The following is a 23,524-nucleotide window of genomic DNA, read 5'->3' on the forward strand; positions in this document are numbered from 1 at the left end:
TACATTCAAATACTTTTGTAAAAATGTCATGGTACGCAAGCTATAGCAGAAATAAGTGGACGTCAATAACTTGCAAATATATCTGAATGAAAATGTACGTCGTACAGATAGATAGATTTTATTTATTTCGATTCCTTCGCAAAAACAAAACAATACACACACAAAAGATATTGAGGCGAAAAATGTGGGAAGTGATACTTAACTTAAAAAAATAAACAAAAACGAGTTCATCTATCGAATGAAAAGAAAATAAACCTATATATATATATGAATATATATAGCCGGTGGGTCACGATTCGAAACAATGATTGAAATTCTAAACAGCCGTTGTGCATGTAAATTAGATGTTTACAAACAAAAAGTTTCTAAATTAAAATGTGCAAGCACATGACAGCGTTTCGTGCCTTAAAATTCAAAACACTAGCGGTATCTGGTGATTATCATGGTATCGACTAAACGTCCACACAAAAATCGATTGTAAGTTCTCGAATAATACGTTCAGGCAGACGTAGGTATGAGTTTATTTGACTCCGTAATCAGCATAGCAGACGATAAAAAATTGATATAAACAATACTGGTTACAGAATCAGGAAAACAAACAAAACCCTAAGTACGGCTTGAGCTTGAAAGGCGTGGTTTGAAGTTTTTTGTATAATTCAGTTCCATCCATATATAAGCCTCCAAGATATCATTTGAATGTATCTTCAGGCTTGCATGCAGTGGTGAGTAGTGCATTAAAAATATAGTAGCCTACTCTCGAAGTATGTGAACCAAGATGGCGGACATCAGAACGTATTATGTGAACCAGGTTAGAGTTAGGCCGTAATTTTATTCCAATTTTCCTTATTTTAGTGCTATTACGAGTTCGGGAACAAGCCAAGTAACTCCCGTAGTATTTGTATCTGAAATTATGGCCCAACCCTAATCCGGTGCACGTACTACGTTCCGGTGTCCGCCATCTTGGTTCACACCCTTCGGGAGTACCAAAAATATTTTCTAACCCAGTTGTATTAATTCTGTCTGTGATTCACTTGTACTCAAATCTTCGGCTCGAATCAGCCGCACTCGCAGTAAATTGAACTATGTATATACATCAATACATGTCTAAATATATATCTGCATAATTCCCGAAATGCCTACAATAGGATCGCTGAGCCTAGACCAGTAATGTAACAAGAATAGGCATTCCTATTTTTTCTGCAGCATCCTTGTATTATACGTAAGTAACTCCACTAGCGCGAAGGCGATAGGCAGTAAATCTTGCGCAATGCACCAGGAATTGCCATGTATGATTATAGAACCCGTGGCGCCCCTACGAAACTGATGGAAACATATTTACAATCTTAACAACATCTACCAATATCGCACTTTTCATCTAAAATAGTGGTTTTTAACCTTAGCGAGCCTGCCAAACCTCTACCTACGTAACTGCGATAACTGTCTGTCGAATACCAATGTTTTGAACAGTTAAAACCAGGAGCGCAAACAGAACTTTATAAGGGAAAATCTAATTTTGTACAATGTTTTAGAAAATGCACCCGTCTTCAATTTTAGGGTTATTTATAACGGGCATGCAATATTAAAAGGGGTATCCACCACCAACTCTATGAGTGCACCACTGGATATAGCAGCATAAATTAAAACAAGAAAACAACAGGTATCGTTCATGTTTGACATATTTCACAAAAAACTCCTCTGAATTGCAAAGATTGTTTCGGACAAACTTGGAACCACCACGATCATGGTAGTGTAACCTTAGATACCAAACGCCTTGCCTAAATAACCTTGGATGTGCCACAATAGCGTCCGCGATAGGAGACAAATTGGTAGAAAAATAAGTGTGCGACTGAAAAAGGGGAACCCTCCCAAGGCAAAAATTGCAACTTTTAGAATCCGAGCGGTTTTAATGGTGCATTAAAAGCGTTGAGAGTCCAAGCCATTCACATCCCATAATCCAAATAACAAGCAGGTGCGGATATAAAGATTGAAAGAAATAATGATACCGTACGACTCCGTCTTCCAGGGCGGGTGATGATATTTTAAGCAAACTTCTGCAACAAACTATTCCAATTCTACAACAAATACGCCCAAATTCCATGTTCGTTTGTATACACTTAATTCGGATTTTCAACTTGTGAATAAATGTAAGCGACATTTTACTGGTAGATAATAAATTTAAACATTGACGCAAATATTCAACCTAAATCTCTAAGGTTTAAACCACCGAAGATAAGATAAGCGGAAAGCGTTTTAACGATGAACTGAGATATAAGCTATACCCGTCATTGAAAGTTCCAATAAAATCTAAACTTCAAATTTTGGATATCCTCGGTGAAATATATATTGTAATTATTATACATAAGTAAAAGGCTGGGTAATGGAAAGACCTCATGGTGTAAAAGTATTGCAGACGACATTCGTCGAACCCTTAGAACAGCTCAGCCCAGAGGCGTAGCTTAGGGGGGGGGCAGTGGGGTACATATGTCCCCGGGCGCCAAGGTACAGGGGCGCCAAAATGGGGCTTGCAAAAATTTCACAAGGGTAAAAAATGGTCACAAGCAAGATCGCACCGGCGGCAGACATCTAGTCCTAGTACATGGCAAACTGCACACTTGGTCAGACCACTTACGACTGCCGACGTCATCACGCACATAGTTCGCTCACGGTCAGATTTCCATCGTAATTACATGGCCAAAAAATCTGGCCGGGAAACAAAGCAAAATTTGATTTGGTAACGTTAGGTAACAAAATGCACCGCGTTAATTACGTGGTTCTGTATCGTTAAGTTCTTGCCTGCGCACTCCGATGTAAGTTGATATTAGTACTGTGCTGAAGACAAATGGAAACGGAATTTGGGTGAATGATGTTAATACAGGTTTTGAGTAATACGTGGTTTTGTATTTCGTTGTTGTCAAAGTACCGTACTTTGCGGCAGAGTTACATAAAATATATTATACTGTGCTAAAAGACCCTAATGCCGTTTTCGACAATTCGTCGAGAATGCACAGATTTTGTAAATTTCTACGACACGGACATCAATGGCCACGAACTTTTCACCGAAATTGGAGATTGCAGAATGCTGCTCAGTAACAAAACTGTAGGTCAACCAGAAACTCCTTTGGCTCTTCTTGGTTTTATTGTGTCTTTTGGAGACGACGTTTTACCTAATCTGCGAATCTCTCCACAAATTTTGTTAACAATACCAGTTTCAATTGCAAGCTGTGAACGGTCTTTAAGCAAATTGAAACTTATTTTGTCGTATTCGCGTGCATCAACGGGACAGGATCGTTGTTGAAAGAGAAACATTGGGGGAAAAAAAAACAGATTTTGATGACGTGTTAACCAGTTTACGACAGTGAAATTGAAAAAATGAACATTACATTTGAATTTACATATACATATATTTTTGAATAAATAATAAATATATAAATAAATATAAATTTGAATTCACTTATCGTCACGCTAAAAACCGAATTGCGTAAGTCATTTTTGGCGGTTTTGAGTTTTTTCATAAAATAGGTATTTATGTAATGCTGCGCACCTGTCTGTTTACTCAGATTTTATTTTAAGACTTCCAAAACCCATAAAAATAGAGATTTTGTATGATATGCAAATTTGTTCAATTGTTCCGTCATAATGAATTATCTTTGTTTAACGCAGGACTATTGTGACGTCACAAAGGCAAAATAACCTCGGCGAAGGATTTTCGAGTTTTTGCATCTCAGATTCTAGCTTAGCGCCAATAATTTTCAATTTATACTACTGTATAGGAAGGCGTGCACTTGTGATATTCACTGTCTGAGTCCAATTCACCTTGGTTGACTTTTATATAATGGTACATTACTGTTTTATTCTTTATATTTAACTTTAGTCTTATTTCGGTGGATGTGCAGAGCGTGTTATATTGATGAAATATATATTTTTAAACATAAAAAATAATGTAATTGAAACAGATTAGCTATTTTGGATTGTTCGGTTTTCAGGACTGGTACATAAAGTCAAGTTGCAAAATTGCGTATGTCCCCTAGTCCTAGACACATTTTTTCCTAAGTCACAGTGCGCCATTATGACGTCACATGACTGCGTCATACAAATTAACTTAAATCCGGCTACGATCAAAAAGTTGAACTATGGCAAATTAATGGCATAGCAGTATCATTAGGAAGTTTTTTTACGTTTTCCTCAAAACAGCTAAATATGACTTACGCAATTCGGTTATTAACGTGACGATATATAATTTGTTTTTACATATACAATTAAATGCAATAGAAAACATGATTAAACGTGGGGGTCGGGGCGCCAATTTTATATTTTGCCCCGGGCGCAAAATATCCTGGCTACGCCTCTGGCTCAGCCGAACTCCATGGATTCGCTCGAACCCAGGTTAGGAAATTAATCTAAACCAGGGGTCACCAACCTTTTCGAAGCCGAGGGCTACTTTTTGGGTACAGATTAAGCTGCGGGCTACCAGTTCAATGTACACTTCTAAAAAAATCAGTTGCTCGATTAAGCTTCAATTATTGATATAATTACTGGTATTTAGTGAAGTATAGACACTAATAAATTGTATTTCAAAACTGAGTGTTTTCAAATTGATTTTCAACACTCTGCACAAGTCTAAGATAAAATGGACTTAACGGTTGTACTATCGAATGTTGCAGAGTATTATACTCCGACGTGTAACTTGACACTGTAACTCTGAGCGAGTCTTGCAGATTTTCATCAGGGAGGCGTGTTCCATGTTTGTTCCTGGTGGAGTGAGTCGCGGCGCTATGGCCCATCGTGTTAAGCGTTAGGTTCGCAGGTTAGAATCCCATGCGGGGATTGTTATGTGCAAAAGGATTGCTGGACTCCTCGCCGCCGTAGGGTGGTTCACGTAACCGCTGGTCGGTTAAGGCTTCCTTCGCCATCAAGTCCAGGCTTCCGGAAACAAATAACTAACTAATTCCATACCCGACATCGAATGGTAACCGGCGAGAAGCCGTGGTTTATCATATGGTTAAGCCGTCCTATCGGCTATCTCCTCCCCCGGGATAAATATGTAAATCTCCTATCCTGAATTTATGTCAAAAATGTTGATTCGAAAGGATAGGTTGAAACAAACGATGGTCTCGTAAAATAGGATTACTGTATGATTTGAATCGCGAGATTTTTTCTGTCCGTACTGTGCTGACCAGTGAGTAGTTAGCGCGGAAGATTACGTGACAAGATGTGAAATATCTCTCCGCTTTGCCGTCGCTAAAATCGGCCCACTAATGAGACACACGCAGGCTGTTTTCATGGTGGTATAAATATATCCACCTCCCATTCATCGTGAAAATGATGGATTTTTCTTTGGAATCAATAATTGTATTATTACTGCTCCGCTAGCCAACGGACAAGAAAAAGCGCGGGTTCGTGGAATGTGATCTCAGTGTGATGTCATAATTGGAAGAGTGTTAATTGACCCGTCACATTACTGAGGTCAAATAAAAATAAGGTTGATGGTTACAATTACAATAATTAATATAGTGCCATTTCTAGTTCCCATATAAGTGTGATTTATACTAAAATAGCAGGACAAAATATAATTGATGTAGCTTACTTAAAAGAGCCTTTATTAAGCTTAGTTTGGAACAGACCTGTGGGCGACTAATATGGTCTTCGCGGGCGACTTGGTGCCCGCGGGCAACGCGTTGGTGACCCCTGATCTAAACATTCTGCGATGAAAATCCCAGATCAGCATCATCAAATATTTAGATGGAGAGTATTCGCAGTGCAATGGACTACTGAGCAGTTCTGACTTGGTTTGGATATATATAAGATCCAAAATTTTGCAATAGTTAGGAAAAGGAAAAAAATTTCTGCAGTCGGGGGAACGTCCATATTTCTGTAAGATGATATTCATGACGTCAATATCGATGCTTCAGTTTTAGCTTAATTTGATCGGGAAAGAAAGAAGAGAAAGAGAAAAATCTTTTACATACGAGTCAGCTAAATGTGACGTTGTTGAGTCTCGTGAATCGTGATGATCCAGAATGCCCGAAAAGAAAATTTGCTGAAATATGCCTACCCAAGTCAAACATAGCCCTAACAAGATATCAATTCAACTGTGGGAGCACGGATGCCAGGTCAATTTATTCCGTCATTTGTTGTAGACCTGGAATATAAATCCAAGTCTTGCGAATTTGGCGATAAGATGAGTTAATCAAAGACAGAATTTTGACTGGCGTTTCTGATGATATCCTGCAAAGACAATTGCTAAAATAAGCTTATGTTACGTAAAAAAAGCTGTTGATACATGTATAATACATGAACCTCAAGGATAACAAAATAAAATCTCTATCGATAACTGCAAAGAAAAAAGTTGATTCTGATTCTCATCATAAAAGATGCATGCGCTAAAGTTCAAGATCTAGACCTAAGAAGTTTGCTTTGAACAATAAAACTACTGGTACTAAATACAATCAATGTCCTGTATTTTGAATCGTGTCAGATCGGATAAAAAGATTGACAGGAGAAATCCTACATTTTTGATTGGCGAAGTTAGAACGGTAACGGCAATCGGGACTGCTGGACAGAGTGAAAGATACATAAAACTGGGGCAGCTAGACTGTTACCATCATTTGACACCGATAGGGTTGGTAACGTACCATACATATACTGCCAAGAATATGCATATAGCGCCAACTAAATATGCATATAGCGCCAACTAAATATCCATACACAGCCAAAGTCATATACATATACAGCCAATTTGGTGATGTACAAGTACTGCCAAGTCATATGCATATATAGACAAATCAATATATAAATAAAACAATCAAAATAAGATAGATTTACCTATTTATACTTGGAGAGAAGAAAGCCGATAAGACGGCTCAACCATATGGCGAACCGCGGCCGCTCGTCCGTCGGGTATGGGATTAGCTAGTTATTTGTTTTCGGAAGCATGGACTTGATGGTGGAGGAAGCTGTAACCGACAAGCGGTTACTTGAACCACCCTACGGCAGCAAGGAGGCCAGAAATTCTTTTGCATATATCCATCCCAGCATGAGATTCGAAACTGCGAACCCACGCAGATTAATCAGAGATGTGGTGGCGAGCGTATTCCTAACGCTTATTACGATGAGTCACACCGCGTAAACTGCCAGTGTTAATATCATAATATATACACCACAACAGCTGGTCATTGATTACACAAGAAATGTGCTGGCTGGAAATCGCTCTTCAGTGAACTATTCTTTGGCTAACGGCAATAAACTGTTCACCAACTAATCGAATAAACGCTTAATGGGAAATAAAAAATATAAAACTGCCAATGTGCGTAATTCTTGAGGAATATCCAATATGCACCAACTTAGTTCTTCAGAAATATCCAATAAGCGCCAAATCTATGATGTCATAATACCCCACACGACAGCTTATCGTTGGAAACACAAGAAATATGCTGCATAAAAATCCATTTTTAGATAACTATTCTTTGGCTATTGGCAATAATCTGTCCACAAAATATTTAAATTAACGTTTGGTGGAATATATGAAACATAAAACTGCCTGTGCGCGTAGTTCTCGATGAATATCCAATAGGCGCCAATCTATGATGTCATAGTTCCCCACAACAGCTGATAGATTATATTAGAAATCCAATGGCTGAAAATCTTATATGAAAAAACTATTTTTCGGCTATTGGCAATAATCCGTCCACAAAATAATCAAAAAAATCATGCATCCGTGTATGACAGTCTTTTATCGAGTAAATATCCTGAAATCGTGCAGCTCAGTGGGACCAATAGTGATAGCATCACAATTGGAATGATGGCTGTTCAACAGCAGCGAGGAAATGAATGTGGGTATTTCGCTATAGCCAACGCCCTAGCAATTCGCAAAAATATGAATCCCTGTTTACTAACATATAGCAATAAATTTAATGAAGGGCTCGAAATGGCATTCATTCAATATGATATTGACGTTTTTGGAGTCACATTAAACCTGAAATACATTCTACCAGAGTACCCAAAACATCCCTTCGGTGGACTTGCAAAGTATTTTGCCATTGCAGGATGCGACGTGATAGATCTGAAACATTGCAGTGTACACTGTGTGAGAAAATGTTTCATGAAAAATGTGAAACTGACGAATTCGGGAACCAGAACTGGAAATGTCGAAATTGTCGTACTTATTCAGTTGAAGATTAAAAAAGAATGGAGGAATTGAAAACTTGGCAAGATGTCATATTATCCCACCATGAACACCGATGGTAGTGTCGATCTACAATAGCATCCGTGACCTATTTTCATATACAACCTTGCCCACTGGTGACAACAAAATTAGACGTGTTTCCAATGAAACATATTGCAAATTAAGGGGCAACACATCCAAAATTTCGACGGGCGTTACGTATAAAATCGACCTTGACAAATTCATAATTTAATTTTGGAGCCGGATAAGCTTGATATTTCATTAATCTTTCACACAATTATGCATGAAATGGCTCATGTCATGGTGCCGATAGAAATAGCCAGTCAAGCACATGCAAAAGAATTATAAAAATGTGGCTGTTCATTCTAAGGTTTTTTTTAAATTGAATCGAAAAATGTAATCCGAGCAGTGGCAGTGTTTTCCAATAATTGACAAGTCAGTTCTTAATAAGTCAGTATGATGGGATATTCAATATTTTCACATGTAATGGAAATACCTTTTTCGCAATCAAGTTACAAGTACAAGCTAAAAATTAAATTGTGTAATTATACAATCTTGCCGGCATTTATTTCGTGGAATATAATGTTGTGCCATTTTAATGCTCTAGTATACAGTGGTTCCCAAACGATGGGTCGCGACCCACTGGTGGGTCGCAAGAGGAAGCTTGGTGGGTCGTGAAAAGATGTAGAAATCTTTGATCAATTATGCTGGTTATTAGGATCGGTGGCAAAGCAAATTTCGAAATAAACTGCAACTTTTCAATTTTTTACGTCTAAAACTATCTGAAATTAAATAAATGTCAAGTCTGTTATGGAAAATAGCAAGAAACAATCTCATCTTTCTCACTAGCTTCACTGAAAATTCAATTTGAGAAATTAAATTTGTTTCCTCCATCAATGTTTTATTAACTTATTGAAGTTAAATGGGTCGCCATAAGCTGTGGTAAAAATAGTGGGTCCCAACTCTAAAAAGTTTGGGAACCATTGCACTAAAGTCTAAAATATTATCTTATTTCTTTACAACAGGAGTTTTCGAATGGTGCGATACGGCGCACTGACGAGTCATTTGAATTTTGCTTCGCACAAATATTTAACTGGTAAGTAATACTCTACTGACTGTAGGTATGCCTATTTGAATAAACTATTACATAACTGTAGTCAATAATTACTGATCAAATCAAACCACAATGTTACTTTCCGAGTTCACTGTAAGATTAGTTCAATTTAGTAAATCCGAAAATTTTCCGAATATTCAGTTTGTACTAAAAATGATACAAACGGTTTATTCGAGAGCTATATCGTAACAACGCTAACCAAACTTGATTTTCAGAGTTTCTCTTATTTTGCTTTCAAATATTTTCTCCCTAGTGCGTCGCATGCGCGGAGAGTTTTTACAAAGGCGTATTGTCACAAAGATTTAAGAACCACCGCTTTACGACATCTAAATTACTATGCTTTATATTTGCCAGGATTGTTGTATTATATACCCTATTATAGGAGCATATTTACAGTTTCATTCTCATGTCAATGGCATTTCCATATTTGTCTGGTCTTTGCATATAATAAATGACATTTCCAGTCGAATCATTTTTTTATTTAACAAACTGAAATCTCAACAATAATTTTTTAATTTAATTTCTTTCCTAACTACATGCACTGGCAACTTTATGTCTTTATGTCTCATTTGCACAGGCAAAATGTAAAGTCTTACCGCTGAATGATGTTCATATCATTACTATATCTACTTTACACTAGTTGTAAGTCATTTTTTATATTTCAATCAATAGCCGTTATGGATTTTCTGTAAGCATAAGCACACTATACTCCCAGTGCGTCAACGAGTATGGTCTCATCCTATGAACATAATCTGGCGATGCTTTCTCGAATAATCCCAACATGTAATGTGAGTAATGATAGTTGGCACCAAATTTTCTATTGATTAGTTCGTTGACAAAATAACCAAAGCATAGTTCACTGAAAAGAGATTTTCAATGCCGTCGTAGGCAGCGACACATTTCGCATGTTATCATAATCAGTTGTTGTGGGGCTTTATCTTACGGCATTATAGAGACATGTATTCATGCACCACGTGTCACGTCTTTTGATAGCCCGGACTCTATATAGACGAGACACAATGAACACGTATCCAACGCGCCACTCTCAGCCCCTTTATCCACGAATAAGACACATGCATAAATCAGCTTCTTCTCTATACACTTGGCAAAGAACAGCGATTTTCTTAAATGAATAAAACACAATTGATTAACTTACATATATCAACAACAAAAGGCTAATTTCTTACCAAACGTTTTCCGATCCGGGTGGCTAACACAATTACAATATATATATATAACAGATAAGTAAACAGTCCACAATACGGACAAATATCTGCGGCTCTTACACGATGAATACGTGATGCGAAAATGACCGCAAGAAAAACGCTGAACCAGACAACAGATAAAATTACTAATTTACGCTATAAGCAAAGGGAAAAAGGGTAATAATGGGTCTACAATGATTGGTTATACGCAGCGCACGATGCACTGCATACAGAGGCAAAATGTACGATAAAATTGTAAACAACGTACCACGAGAGGCTGACATTGTAAGCTTCGAACAAATAACATGTTACTTGTCACTTTGGCCTCAAATTGACTTCCTCTTTAAAGTTGCTTGGTGTAAACATTCCTGTTGACTTATCCAAGTTATTTGATGTAAATTCCCCCCAAATCATAAACAAGGCAAAAAATATTATTCAAGTATGGAAAATGAGGAATCTTACATTATTAGGTAAGGTGTGTATTATTAAGACATTAATTGCTTCTCTTTTCACTTACAGTTTTACGTATATACCCGTTTCTATACCAGATAGATATATAAAGTCACTGAATGCTGCATTATATCATTTTTTATGGAACTCCAAATGGGAACGAGTCAAACGAAAAACATTAATTGGTCCAAAAATGTTGGGTGGGATTGACATGATTGATGTACATAGCTTTATAATAGCACAAAAAATTAAGTGGGTGGGATTTCTATTAGACGATGCCAAAGTTTGTAAGTGGAAACTTGTTGAACTTAATTATTTGAATGATTTGGATTTGGCATCCTTGTTAAAGGGAATTTATTTCGGAACTCTCATTTTATCAAAAATATTCCATTTATCACTATTAAGGATATGTTAGTATACTGGTATAACTTTAAAAATATTGTTACAAATGTACATATACTCAATCAATCCATATTGTACAATAGAAAGTTGCAATACAGTAGAAAACCTTTTTATATTTCAACATGGAAAGAGCATGGTATTTCTGAATTGAAACACTTGATTTCTAGCAATACTTTTTATACTTATTTCGAGTTAATTAGTAAATATTGCATGCCATATAATGCTAATGATTATAGAACTTATTACAAAATCATAGGCAGTATTCCTGAGGAATGGAATGAGATTGCTCAATCATGTGATGACTTTTGTGATTTTGATTTTAGTGCATTCCTTTCATCCACTACAAAAAACTTCTCATGTAAAAATGCATATAGAATAATGATTGGAAAAATATTTGTCCCACCAGACATGTACAAATCCTTTTGGCAGGAATCTTTTAATATCCCTTGTGTGGAATGGAACAAGTATTTCACAAACTCATATTTATCAACTATTGAAACAAAACTTAGATCTTTTCAAATTAAATTTTTTTATAAAGCTATAGTTCTGAATAATGTTTTATATGGATTCGGACTAGTGGAAACAAACCTCTGTGAATTCTGTAAATTACATATTGAAACCCTTTTGCATTTATTTTATTATTGTCCAATCACCAGTGAATTTTGGTCTGACATAGACCAATGGATTGTCTTTAAGACCGATAACTTGGATTTTAATCTTGGAATGAAAGAATGTTTTATTGGCTTCGATGACATTTCTGATATGCAATTCATCAACTGTGTGCTGTTAGCTGCACGTTTCTTTATATATAGATGTCGGATTCAAAAGCGTAAACCAGTTTTTGATGTTTTTTATAAATTCATTTCTGATATTCGAAACAATGAGAAATATATCGCAATGAAAAATGGTAAAATCATGATACATAATACAAAATGGCGTTTATTTATATAATCATTGATTACTTAGCTTAAACCTGACAACTGTGTTTTTGTTCTAATTTGTTTATAGTCTTTATATAGCCTAATATATATTTAAAAGTGTGAGATTTAGAAAAAAAATAAAAAATAATTCTCTCATGTTTATTCTGTAAGATAATTTGATTAAAACTGTTATGTTCATGTTATGAAAAAATACTCTTATGTCTGTGTTATTGAGTAATATTACTATTTATTTATTTATTTCTATGTTTTTATGTATAAAATCCAAAATTATCTGTGGAATGGTTTAAGGAGTTTATCAATATTGTTTGCTGCTATATAATGTTTTATAATTTATGAAAATCCAAAAAATGCATGTCCTATAGAGTGATCTGAAATGATATTGTTATTTATTGTTTTTTTGATTTTGAGCGATATTGTTTATTGCCATATTGTTTTTATTTAATAAAAATCCAATAAAAAATAAAAAAAAAAAAAAAAATACTTGTCACTAGAGACTAAATGATGCTAATATAACAATATATTAGTACATATATTTTATACTTATCGTAAGTAACTGCAACAAAAGTCGTTTTGGAGTTTCTGAGAGTTATTTTTAAAACCCTAACCCTAACACACTTATTATATCATATGTATATCTAATTAGCTGTATATGCATATGACTTGGCAGTATTTGTACATCACCAAAATGACTGTATTTGGATATTAATTGGCTGTACATGGATATTTAGTTGGTGCTATATGTATATTTAGTTGGCGCCATATGTATATTTTTGGCTGTATATGTATATCACGTTACCAGCCCCACTCTTTGACACCGGTACCGTACCATTACAAGTCATTTCATTTCAATTGTTGGGTGAGGAAAACATACCAATGGATGCCGATACTGAAATTTAAATACAGCTTGCGCATGAAACGTAGAAAGTTCTAGCAACATCGTACTGCCTCTCATAGTTACATACTGTGTTTCCTCGAAAATAAGTCCTAGTCTGAATTTCAAAAATGATTTTAACATAAGCTTCTTCCCCTCAAAATAAGACCTATAGTCAATAAAGCGTCTTTTTTTTGACCTAGTCGATAGCAAGAAATCTCTCCTACACGTTTTGAATGATTGATAATTTATGTTTTGCAGCTATTTTTAATAAAAATGCGTTATTTATAAGTAAATGGATATCGGTTTCCATATTTTGTATATTTTTTAAATCTTGTAATTCTCTACTTTGTAATTTTGTTTTTGATGAATAAAAATATAAGGCACCCCACGAAAAAAAGACCTGGTGTAATTTTTCGGAAGAAAACTGAAATGAGACCCAGTCTTATTTTTTTTTCGTGGAAACGCGGTAAAATAGCGTACTACTATATAGCAACACTTTCGGGTGTGAAATGGATGATAAAAACATAAAGTCATCGTTTGTTCATGACATTTCTAGTTTAATAATAAGCCAAAAATTTGCCACCAAAGAAATTCTTTATCAGATCTCAATGTACGGTTACGTACCGATATACAGTATATAATTTAGATTATATATATACAAATTGAATTAATCGTTTTATTTTCCAGTAATTCATATCACTAATCTTGAAATGAAAAGGTCACATGATGCACATAAAAACATCATTCCCCTGCAAGCTATTGAGCGATGTGTGTAATCCGGCATACAGTGGCAGAAATCTGCAGAGATAATTTGGAAAACAGTAGCAGAAGTACTGAATGAAACTGGTTAGTATTGCACATAGTATGCAAAACATCAGTACCATATCATATGCCATTAAATTTAATAGATATTTTCTATATACAAAATGTGACATTTCCTACCAGGCTTCCCGAAAAGTTTTTACTAACACTAACTATGCGCAAGTTCACAGCCCACTTGCTAACAAATCTTGAATAACGGTTTGTTTTTCGCCTAAAAATCTGATTTATATAGTTCTGTTTTTACTAACACTAACTATGCGCAAGTTCTCAGCCCACTTGCTAACAAATCGGTTTGTTTTTCGCCTAAAAATCTGATTTATGTAGTTCTGTTTCACCTATCCTGGACAAATTCCCTCAAATGTTAACATATTCTCGGTCTGTGGCCAACTGCCGCTTTGTCAGAAAGACAAACAAATACCCATAGCATACATCAATCCATATTCTTCTTCCATCAATACTATTTACTGTTTCACATCAACACTACCTGACCTTTAGGTGAGGACAAAAAAAAAAAAGCAGATTTCTTCCATCTTTTCTATTATTTGCATAGGATGATAAATATTTCAGTGGACAACTGCAGAAAGACACGGAAGAAGCTTAGGACCTCTCTGATGAAAAATCTGCGTGACCAACCACCTATACTAAACAATATAAAAGCGGAAGAATAAAGAAAATTGGATGAAAACTTTGATAAATGGCATTTTAGAGCTAATTACAGAAAATGTGGTAGATAGCGAACACGATTGCAGGTTGACTGTGATCAGTTCATGTAGTAGCTACAACTGCATTACTGGCTTACCAATTATTCTTATTTCAATCTGGCTTCTGGTAAAAACTATCAATATAAATAAACATCAAAAAGAAAGATAATGTTTTCATTTATTTTCTATATGTCGATTGTCAAAGTGAATGCATATCAGTTTGCTTAGTTCCTTTTTTCGCATTGGACTGAAATCGAAACTGCAACAAGTTCGATTGATCTAAAATGAGTAATTTGACCAGGTATCCATTCTCATATATACCTCCTAAAGTAGGGTATTCACAAGAAAGCAGAAGTTTTTGGTATGCAACCACGTCAGATTACTTGTTCATCTATGAAAAACAGGTTACATATGCGAGATTTTATACTACTTTAATGTAAAAAGTATTGCAAAGTATATCTCAATGAGGTAAATGTTTGTTACGACCAATTTGCATTTTAATACGCTCTTGTGAAACTAAAGTATACGTCTGGAGTACTCTGGATAGATCCAGGCTTATGTTCTGCCAACTGTAGAAAAGCAGTCTGTACCTTACTTTTTCTACAACACGAAATCGATCCAATCGGATATACGCTGTTTCTGTTCAGCATGACCCCATAGAAGATATTTTTCTGCAGATATATTGGGAATTGAGAAATCATTTGAGTTTAGTCATCTCAGAGTATAATGTTGGTTTGCATAAACCTACGGACATTTAGCACATTGGTATGTATCAGTGTCGGTTTTGTAGCATTTTACCGAAAAGAAGCATTGTAAATATATAGTTTGTTGATGTCAGAAGTGTACCTGTAGTAATTCTACCTTTTCTTTGGTCTCCCCCCAAACCAGATTGTGCCTGCCGTGGAACATTACCAACTTCCATGAAATATTCACAAATGTCGTCGCGCTTGTCAATACCATCTAAATGTAAGACCGCAATTTTGCCTTGCGGAGAATTATTGAACAAACGAGAACAGTCAGTGTGCGCTACCGAAGCAATACTTTTTGTAGATTTTGCGCCTAAATATCCGTGGATGCAGATGTGCATGGGTACAAATGTACTTGGGTGCAAATGTGCGCAGATGCAAATGTCCATTAGTGAAAATGTACATGGGTGCAAATGTGCATGGGTTTAAATGTAGGGGAGATGCGGGAGAGATGAGCCATTTTTTATATATTTAGTTATATCTCCTCAATCGTTCGTAGCAATTTGAAGACGCTCATATCATCCGAAGGTCATTACCTCTGCTATATTACAGTTATGTCTCTTTTAATCCAACCGACCCTGTTTCTGAGTTATACCAGTTTTAAAAAGGGATGTCAGATGTCACAAGTCTCCTGCATGTTGAGGAGAGTTGTGCATACCATTGATGAGAGTTGAGCCGCTACATGCAGAATGGCACGGGAAGTAGCGTTTAAGTTGCAATCGGGCGAGTATCTTTCACAAATGTGAGATGCAAATACTTCTGTATCGAAACCGTGAGGCAACTGGGCAAATTTAACTTAGCTAATCTTAAATAGGAGTCAATGCATCTATAATCTTATTTATTTTTGTCAGTCAATACAGAATGGAAACGAATTATACCACCGAAGCCTTCTTATTACACCTTGGTAGCACTTAGAAATCGAAAAGAAACGTTTATTCATAAGTTGAAATAGCGTGTGACAGAGTATGTGAAAATCAAAGATTCCATTCATAGGTGTCGCTGATTGAATAGGTGTCGCTGCTTGAAGACCTTTATAGGTCCCTCGCGACTCCAGTCACACAATTAACATGATCAGTATATTTCATTTATTGTAACAGTTTTCTATATGCTTGTTTTTTGTGTTGACAAATAAAAGATTGATTGATTGATTGATCATCGAGGTCACAAGAAAACGTGAACTGGGTGCGACGTGAAGTTCCAATAATGCTAGTGATTGGTAACTTTCTTGCAATGTCTTTCTTCGACCAAAGTGCTTCATCTTCGACATCCAGAATAAAAGTAGTTCGGTCATTTACGCTTAAAACCCGGCGGAGAAACACTCCTTCGAACTCTTTTCCTTCGAAAGCATCAACTCTTGCGACGTAGTGAACAATTCGAGATTTTCCACTAATCTTAACTATGACAAAATCGCCCTCGATAATATTTTGATCTTCCTCCTCTGAGTCATCAGTATCGTCGCACAATACATTCTCGTTAGATTCACTTCCACTCGAAGAAGTGCTACATCCGGATGGTGCTACCCTCACTCTAACTGTTTTCTTGTTTGCAAAGCATTTTTTTAGCCCGACCGAAGTTCTTTGCTCTATTTTTTTCTATCCTAGCCACCGATTTCGCTGCTATTTCATCTCTAACTGGCGTGTCTGTCAAAATTTTCGTGCTACCTTTTTTCCTATTAGAAGCTTTCACCTTCCTTGGCCCTGCTTTCGGTAAAGGTAGTATATCACTTGGAGACACATAAGGAGTCTCCGCGTTGGTAGTCTGCACTGCTCTAGGCAAACCAGTATTGCTCTCAACGCCAGTTGCTGATTGAATTGTGTTATCTTTTTGGTGTGTGGGAGTATCGGGATTTCTCTGTAAACCTGACACGCTTTCAACATTGTCTACTGCCGAGCAAACGTGATTTTCACGATCTGTAACTGAAGATGGCGCATAGTCTTCATCTGAGAATACGTCGCTGTTGAAAAGCATAATACCAGTGCTGTGGAAGCCAGCTAGGATATTACGCGGTACAAATGCGCAGATGTGAGCTTCGTTCACCAAATGAGCTATATCGTATATAGACACAGTCTTACCCGGATTGGACCTCATCCAATTATCCATCGCGCGCGCGTAGGCTCTTTTGTATGGTCCATAAACAGTCTTGTCTAAAGGCTGGATGGAGTTTGTGGGACGTGTGTGAAGGGATGGTCAACACCACAACTCCGTTCGCCTTTGCCTTGTCAACAGCTGTCAGTGAAACGTGGGCCTCGTGATTGTCTAAGATGAGCAATACCTTTCTGTCGGGTATACAGTGTGTATGCTCAATGAAGTGATCGAGATAGTTGACAAACGTTTCCTCGTTAATCCAACCTGATCTGGTGGCCGCACCGTCAGATCCCAGTGGCGCACCTCGTATGAAATAATTACGATAATTGACACGGGGAAATATCATGTAGGGCGGAATATATCCACCAGCAGCGTTGATCGCATTGACTACGGTTACCAGCTCACCTCTTTCACCTGATGTGACAGAACCAATCTGCTTAACCCCTTTTTCCGTAACAATGCTCTCAGGCTTTTGCACCGTATGGCACCCTGTTTCGTCGATGTTATATACGTCTTGTGCCTCGAATTTGTGTTGGTCCATTACTTTGGCAAGGTTTTTGTAGAACTGTCCCACTGTATGGCGAATAAACGCCGTTGCTCTGGCTAATGAAGTAGCTTCTGGACTTCGAATTGCAAGGTTATTGCGTGCTTTCAATCCAAGCCAAAACCCTTGACCAGCTTTTTTGCTGATTTTCTGGCACATCAACACCGTTTCTTTCTGCAAACTCATACGCCAAACATCGGCATTTATCTTTGGATAGGCCATGGTAGTTTGCTGCAAGTGTTTTGATGTGACTAGCTAGTTCAGCTTCCATTTCAGGACTGAATATCATATTCTTGAGCTTGCAATTCTTGTATCCGCTTGTACCAAGCGGGTCATGTTTTTGTTTATCCATGTATCGCTCACCTTTAAGGTGCGTTTACACTGGATGCGTCGCGGCGCGGCGCGGCTTCTGGTCGCGCGGGGCAGGTGTTTACATAGCGCGCGTCATTTCTTCACCACTCAAGGGCGCTAGAGGCGGTTGCTTAGGAACATTGACGCGGGAAATTCAGCTAGAATTTCGTCTGCTTCCCACTCCGCTACAAAATTTACAAATATGCCACTTTCGAAAAGGAAAAGATTGGCAATCGCCCTTTATTTGGCAAACAATACGGAGCAAAAGCAAAGGGAACATTGGGTTCATCCCATATTAAAAAGAAGGAAAGAGCTTGGTAAGTTCAAATCATCGCCCTATGAAATTGCGTGGTCTTTCCTCAAAATACTAATATAAGATTAATTAATCATAGGCTATCTTATACTGTTTTCTTCATCTACCTGTGTATTGAACAGACGGTAGAGCTTGAAGTTGAATAAACATTTATCTTTCATTTAATATTACTTTCTACGCAGGTGAGTACCATAGACTTGTCCAAGAAATGAGACTTGAAAGAACGGTTGCATTTCGTAACCAATACCGCCTGGACCCTGGTATGTTTGATGACCTGAGGAGTCTAGTGCCAGTGGCTCCTTACATAACTAAAACCACGACTAATTTCCGAGAACCTATATCTCCTGAAGAGAGGCTTGGAATAACATTAAGGTGAGCAATTACTGTATATTCAAACCATGTAGCAAAATGTATGTGGAAGAAAATATTCAAATTATAACACATCCACATAGAACTATTAAAAACAAAATAAACATAACATCAAATAAAAGTGCACATATATCATATTTCAGATTTTTAGCAACAGGGGATTCTTATACCACAATAGCAGATTCATATAGGACATCGAAATCAACAGTTTCAGGAATAGTTACAGAAACTTGTGAGGCAATTTGGACATCACTCAAAAAAGAATATTTAAGCCCGCCAACAGTTACAAAATGGAAGCAAATCGCTGAAGAGTATGAGAAAAAGTGGAATTTCCCACATTGCATAGGGAGCATAGATGGGAAACATATACAAATTCAAGCACCGGTGAATTCAGGGTCCCTTTATTACAATTACAAGCACACCTTCAGCATTGTGCTAATGGCCCTTGTCGACGCCAATTATAATTTTGTTTTTGTCGATGTGGGAGCTTACGGAAAGCAGAGTGATGGAAGTGTTTTCTCCCACTCTGCTCTCGGTAAGCTCATGAATGAAGGGGCCCTGAATTTGCCGGATGAAACAACGCTTACTAACAGCTCAAAAAAGGCTCCCTATGTGATAGTGGGGGATGAAGCCTTCCCACTACAGAAGCACCTGATGAGACCATACCCGGGGCGAAATTTGCCAATTGATGAAAAAGTTTTCAACTACAGGCTATCCAGGGCAAGGCGAGTAGTAGAAAATGCATTTGGTATAATGAGTGCGAAGTGGAGAGTTTTTAGGAGGCCCATGGGTGTGTCGCCACAAAACGCAGAGTTGGTTGTGAAGGCAGCATGTTGTTTGCATAATTATGTAAGACGCCATACACTGATAGATGCAGGTGAAGTGGATAGGGAAGACCTGGAGGGAAACATAACAAGAGGAAGTTGGCGGGTACAACAGTTTTTTGCCCCTGCAAAGGCAAGGTCGCAGAAATAGTGTAGGGGCGGCGGCTGTTCGCGACAGCTTTAAAAATTATTTCATGGTTGATGGAGCTTGCCCCTGGCAATTTCAAAGAGTCAGAAGGACATGAAAAGTTCCTTTTATCTAGCTTAGTGGTTACCATCGAAAAAACATATTACTGAATGAGAGATTTTACATTTGACACGCTACACTAAAATATTTCAAGCTGTAATCAATTTGGAAAATAATCCAAATTTTTCATCAAAGAATATTTGAAAATAAACGTAATTGAAAAAAGAATTTGTGCTTGATAAAAGAAAATAAACAGCAGCAGAAAGATGAAAATCATGCAAATACTCCATGAAGCTGTAATGAGAAATAGCCAGAATGAAAAAGCATACTGCCTGAACAAATAATAAAATGGTTGAGGTAAACTAACAATAAAAAACATTAAAATTTTTTAGAAAATTGAGTTCTTGTTTAGAGAAGGTTGCTCAAGTTTGTACGGAGTCAATTAAATTTAGTAATGTACTGTAATTAAGATAAAAAAACGTTTGAATTTATTTTCTAATTTTTAAGTGGGAAATTGAATTTGAATCATTTCTCAAATTCAGCCTCATGGAGTAATTGCATGATTTTCATCTTTGTTGATGAAGCACGCTCAGGAGACAGTCTTTTCAGCTGTGGTAGAAGTGAAAGAAGGAAGAATTTGTCTGGATCATCTACAAATAAATATATATAGTATCAATATTCTATACCATTACGTGTTTATTGGACACGTAGTGGACATAGTGAACGGTTTGTTGTTCTTAGACTTAGTCTTGTTCTTCTTTGACACGTTCAGAAGAAATCGCTTTTCTCTTTGGTAACTGAACCAATTGTTTTGAAATTTTCATTGGTTAAAGATAAAATTTTTCCCCAGAAGGCTATTATTTTTTTTTGCCAAATATTTGAGCATACCGTATATACTCGCCTATAGGTCGCACCACCGTATAGGTCGCACTATTAGTTTTGTGTTAAAAAAGTTTGATTTTGATTTGACTCGCACATAAGTCAAACTGAAAATCTACGGATTTAAAAAGCCCTTTTCCTAGATTTTTGCATAGGTATCTTCCTATTTTGTTTTTTTTGTAGGGCAAAATATAATCAAAATATGTTAATGACGCTCATAATTTTATATGGTTAGAACCAGGTCAACTGTAATAGATGCGTGCGGCGTGTTACGATTTGTAGAAATGGCCTATATCCAAATTTTTGTAAAATCGTCTGTATGTCGAGCGGATAGGTCACACCTATATTTTTTTTTAAAAATAGGTAAAAAGTTGCGACCTATAGGCGAGTATATACGGTAGCTGTCTTGTCTATATGAGCATGCTATGCATACGCTCCCTTTAATTCTACAACATAATAAACTAATCTCGATCACACCATATCATGTGTGACCGTAGATAAAACATGAAACAAAAACGATGTTCGAAAAGGTTAAAAAAATTACCATCCTTCTCCTCCTCAAGAATTTTCAAAATCCGCATGTTCACTTCTTCCTTCCTTTTTTTTGGTGTCGGTGCGACAGAAGATGACCCAGACACTTCTTCCCCTTCTACCACAGCTGATAGAGTGACAAGTTCTAAATTTGAGGACGTTCTGAAATATGAAATAGAAAAGGTCCTGAAATAACTTCAAATTAATAAAGAATTTAACTTGTACCAAATTGAACAGATCATTTCAAAACATGTGATAGATATATCATTGAAATAGGCACACACTTTTCATCATAGTAACATATCACAGCAGCTCAATATTTACTCTTGTGCCGATTTTATGCAAAATAACTTACTTTCGATGCTGCACGAAGGAATCTAAAAAAGTCATGTGTTCAAATAGATGCCATTTATTCGTTGAAACGCCTCGGGGTGCCCCTGACTCCATGGTACTTTCATTTTTATTTTTCATCTTGACTTCTCTTGCCTGCTGTCCTAAATAGCTATATCAGATTGTGGTGTTAGTTGAGCAAAGCAAGCTTTTATTTTCAATTTGGTGTACTTGAAAATATTTTAGACAACGTGATTTTGCCATCAAGATAAATCCAGCAATGCTCCTATCTCCGCCCAATTGTTGGATTTGATATTAACATCACGATAATGAGGACTCATGTCATACAGACATGGTCTAGATTTCACCTCATTTATTAAAAGTTCTTCAAACGACATGACTGTGAAACAAAGTTTGTAATGAATTCAAAATACAATTGTTGTTAGAATTCATACCGGTACCGGTATAGCAAATAGTAAAGACTACAATCCTTCACTAGTACTTGCAATCAATTTTATTCTGACCTAGATAACGGTACCTAATTTGGATATTTAACTTATAAATTACGATAAACGGTACCTAATTTGATATTGCAGTTATAAAATGCGGTACCTTCTGATCTAAGCAGAATGTAAAACCACTTCCCACGGGAAGCAGCCGACACCGCCGCAAAAAAGCACGTGGAATCAGGGTTGCCAGACCCCAGCGATCAAAAAAAGCCAAATCAAAACATAAAAAAAGCCAGAAAAAGCCAACAATTTTACTAAGTACAAAAGCCCCATGATTTGTCAGATTTTAAGCGCTTGGCAACGTACTGATGATGATGTAGAGCCATCAGTCAATTCGGTGAGGCACACAAATAGAAAGTAAAGTTTCTATAGAACGGTAGAGAGTAAAATAAATATCAAGCGGACAGCATCATTTTACCATTCATTTGAGGTGCCGCCTCAGTATGTCAGTATGTAATATACCTACATGCTTCTACTTAAACTTGTGATATACCTTATAAAATTCTCCCTATATCAGTATATCGTGCTTTACTATTGAAAATTTTTTCCTTTCTGAAATTTATAAACCATCAATTTTAATAAAAAATTATCTAACTCCCTGCCGCTCACAGGTGGACCACTGATATCTAATTTAGTAATTTTAGCGTAGTTAATCACATCGTTACTGCAATTGCAGAATTAAACTAAGTTTCACATAAACCATATTAGGCATAATAAAAATTAAGTTATATAACTATTTTTTGGAAACAGAATGTAGAACTGACAAATAGGCAAAACTATGAAAACAAGGCAATGTTTACAACCCTGCTTGAACATCTGTCTGAGCAGCTGCAGAAACTGCAATTGTTTCTTATTGGGTAGGATATGGTTAAGAGTTAATGTAACAAACAAGAAAATCGATGCTCCAGGAAATCCTAATGTTAAGTAGCTAAGTACGTTGTTACACACTAAATATTGTATTTCATATGATTTTAATATAAGAGACTAGAGTAGACTTGAAAAAAGCCAAAAAAACGCCAAAAAGCCAAACGGAAATTCTGACGCCAAACGCGTTTGAAAAAAGCCAAAAATGGCAAATTTGGCGTTAAAAAAGCCAATATGGCAACCCTGCGTGGAATTCGAAGGTCAGTCGCGCCGAAAAACGCTCAGCGAGAGAATCAGCAGC

The 23,524-nt window shown here is 36.7% G+C and overlaps 2 protein-coding genes across 3 annotated transcripts; both read right to left on the reverse strand.

Annotated features, from left to right (window-relative positions):
- Nucleotides 1–17,529: 17,529 nt before the first annotated feature.
- On the reverse strand, nt 17,530–18,288 carry LOC120347879 (uncharacterized). Its single transcript, XM_039417994.2, has one exon. It carries the CDS (start codon nt 18,286–18,288, stop codon nt 17,530–17,532), a length of 759 nt encoding a protein of 252 aa, XP_039273928.2.
- Nucleotides 18,289–20,418: 2,130 nt separating this feature from the next.
- LOC144431293 (uncharacterized) lies at nt 20,419–22,510 on the reverse strand. Of its 2 annotated transcripts, XM_078119229.1 has the most exons (4): nt 22,463–22,510; nt 21,876–22,022; nt 21,534–21,682; nt 20,419–20,760 (listed from the first exon to the last, which is right to left on the reverse strand). In XM_078119229.1, exons 2-4 carry the CDS (start codon nt 21,989–21,991, stop codon nt 20,636–20,638), a joined length of 390 nt encoding a protein of 129 aa, XP_077975355.1. In that variant the 5' UTR covers nt 21,992–22,022; nt 22,463–22,510; the 3' UTR covers nt 20,419–20,635. The 2 variants fall into 2 exon arrangements, with proteins under 2 accessions (XP_077975355.1, XP_077975354.1); XM_078119228.1 differs by lacking the exon at nt 22,463–22,510 and having other exon boundaries at nt 21,876–22,227.
- Between the last annotated feature and the right edge of the window lie 1,014 nt (nt 22,511–23,524).

The sequence above is a fragment of the Styela clava genome, chromosome 13, assembly GCF_964204865.1.
Source record: "Styela clava chromosome 13, kaStyClav1.hap1.2, whole genome shotgun sequence".
NCBI lineage: Eukaryota > Metazoa > Chordata > Ascidiacea > Stolidobranchia > Styelidae > Styela > Styela clava.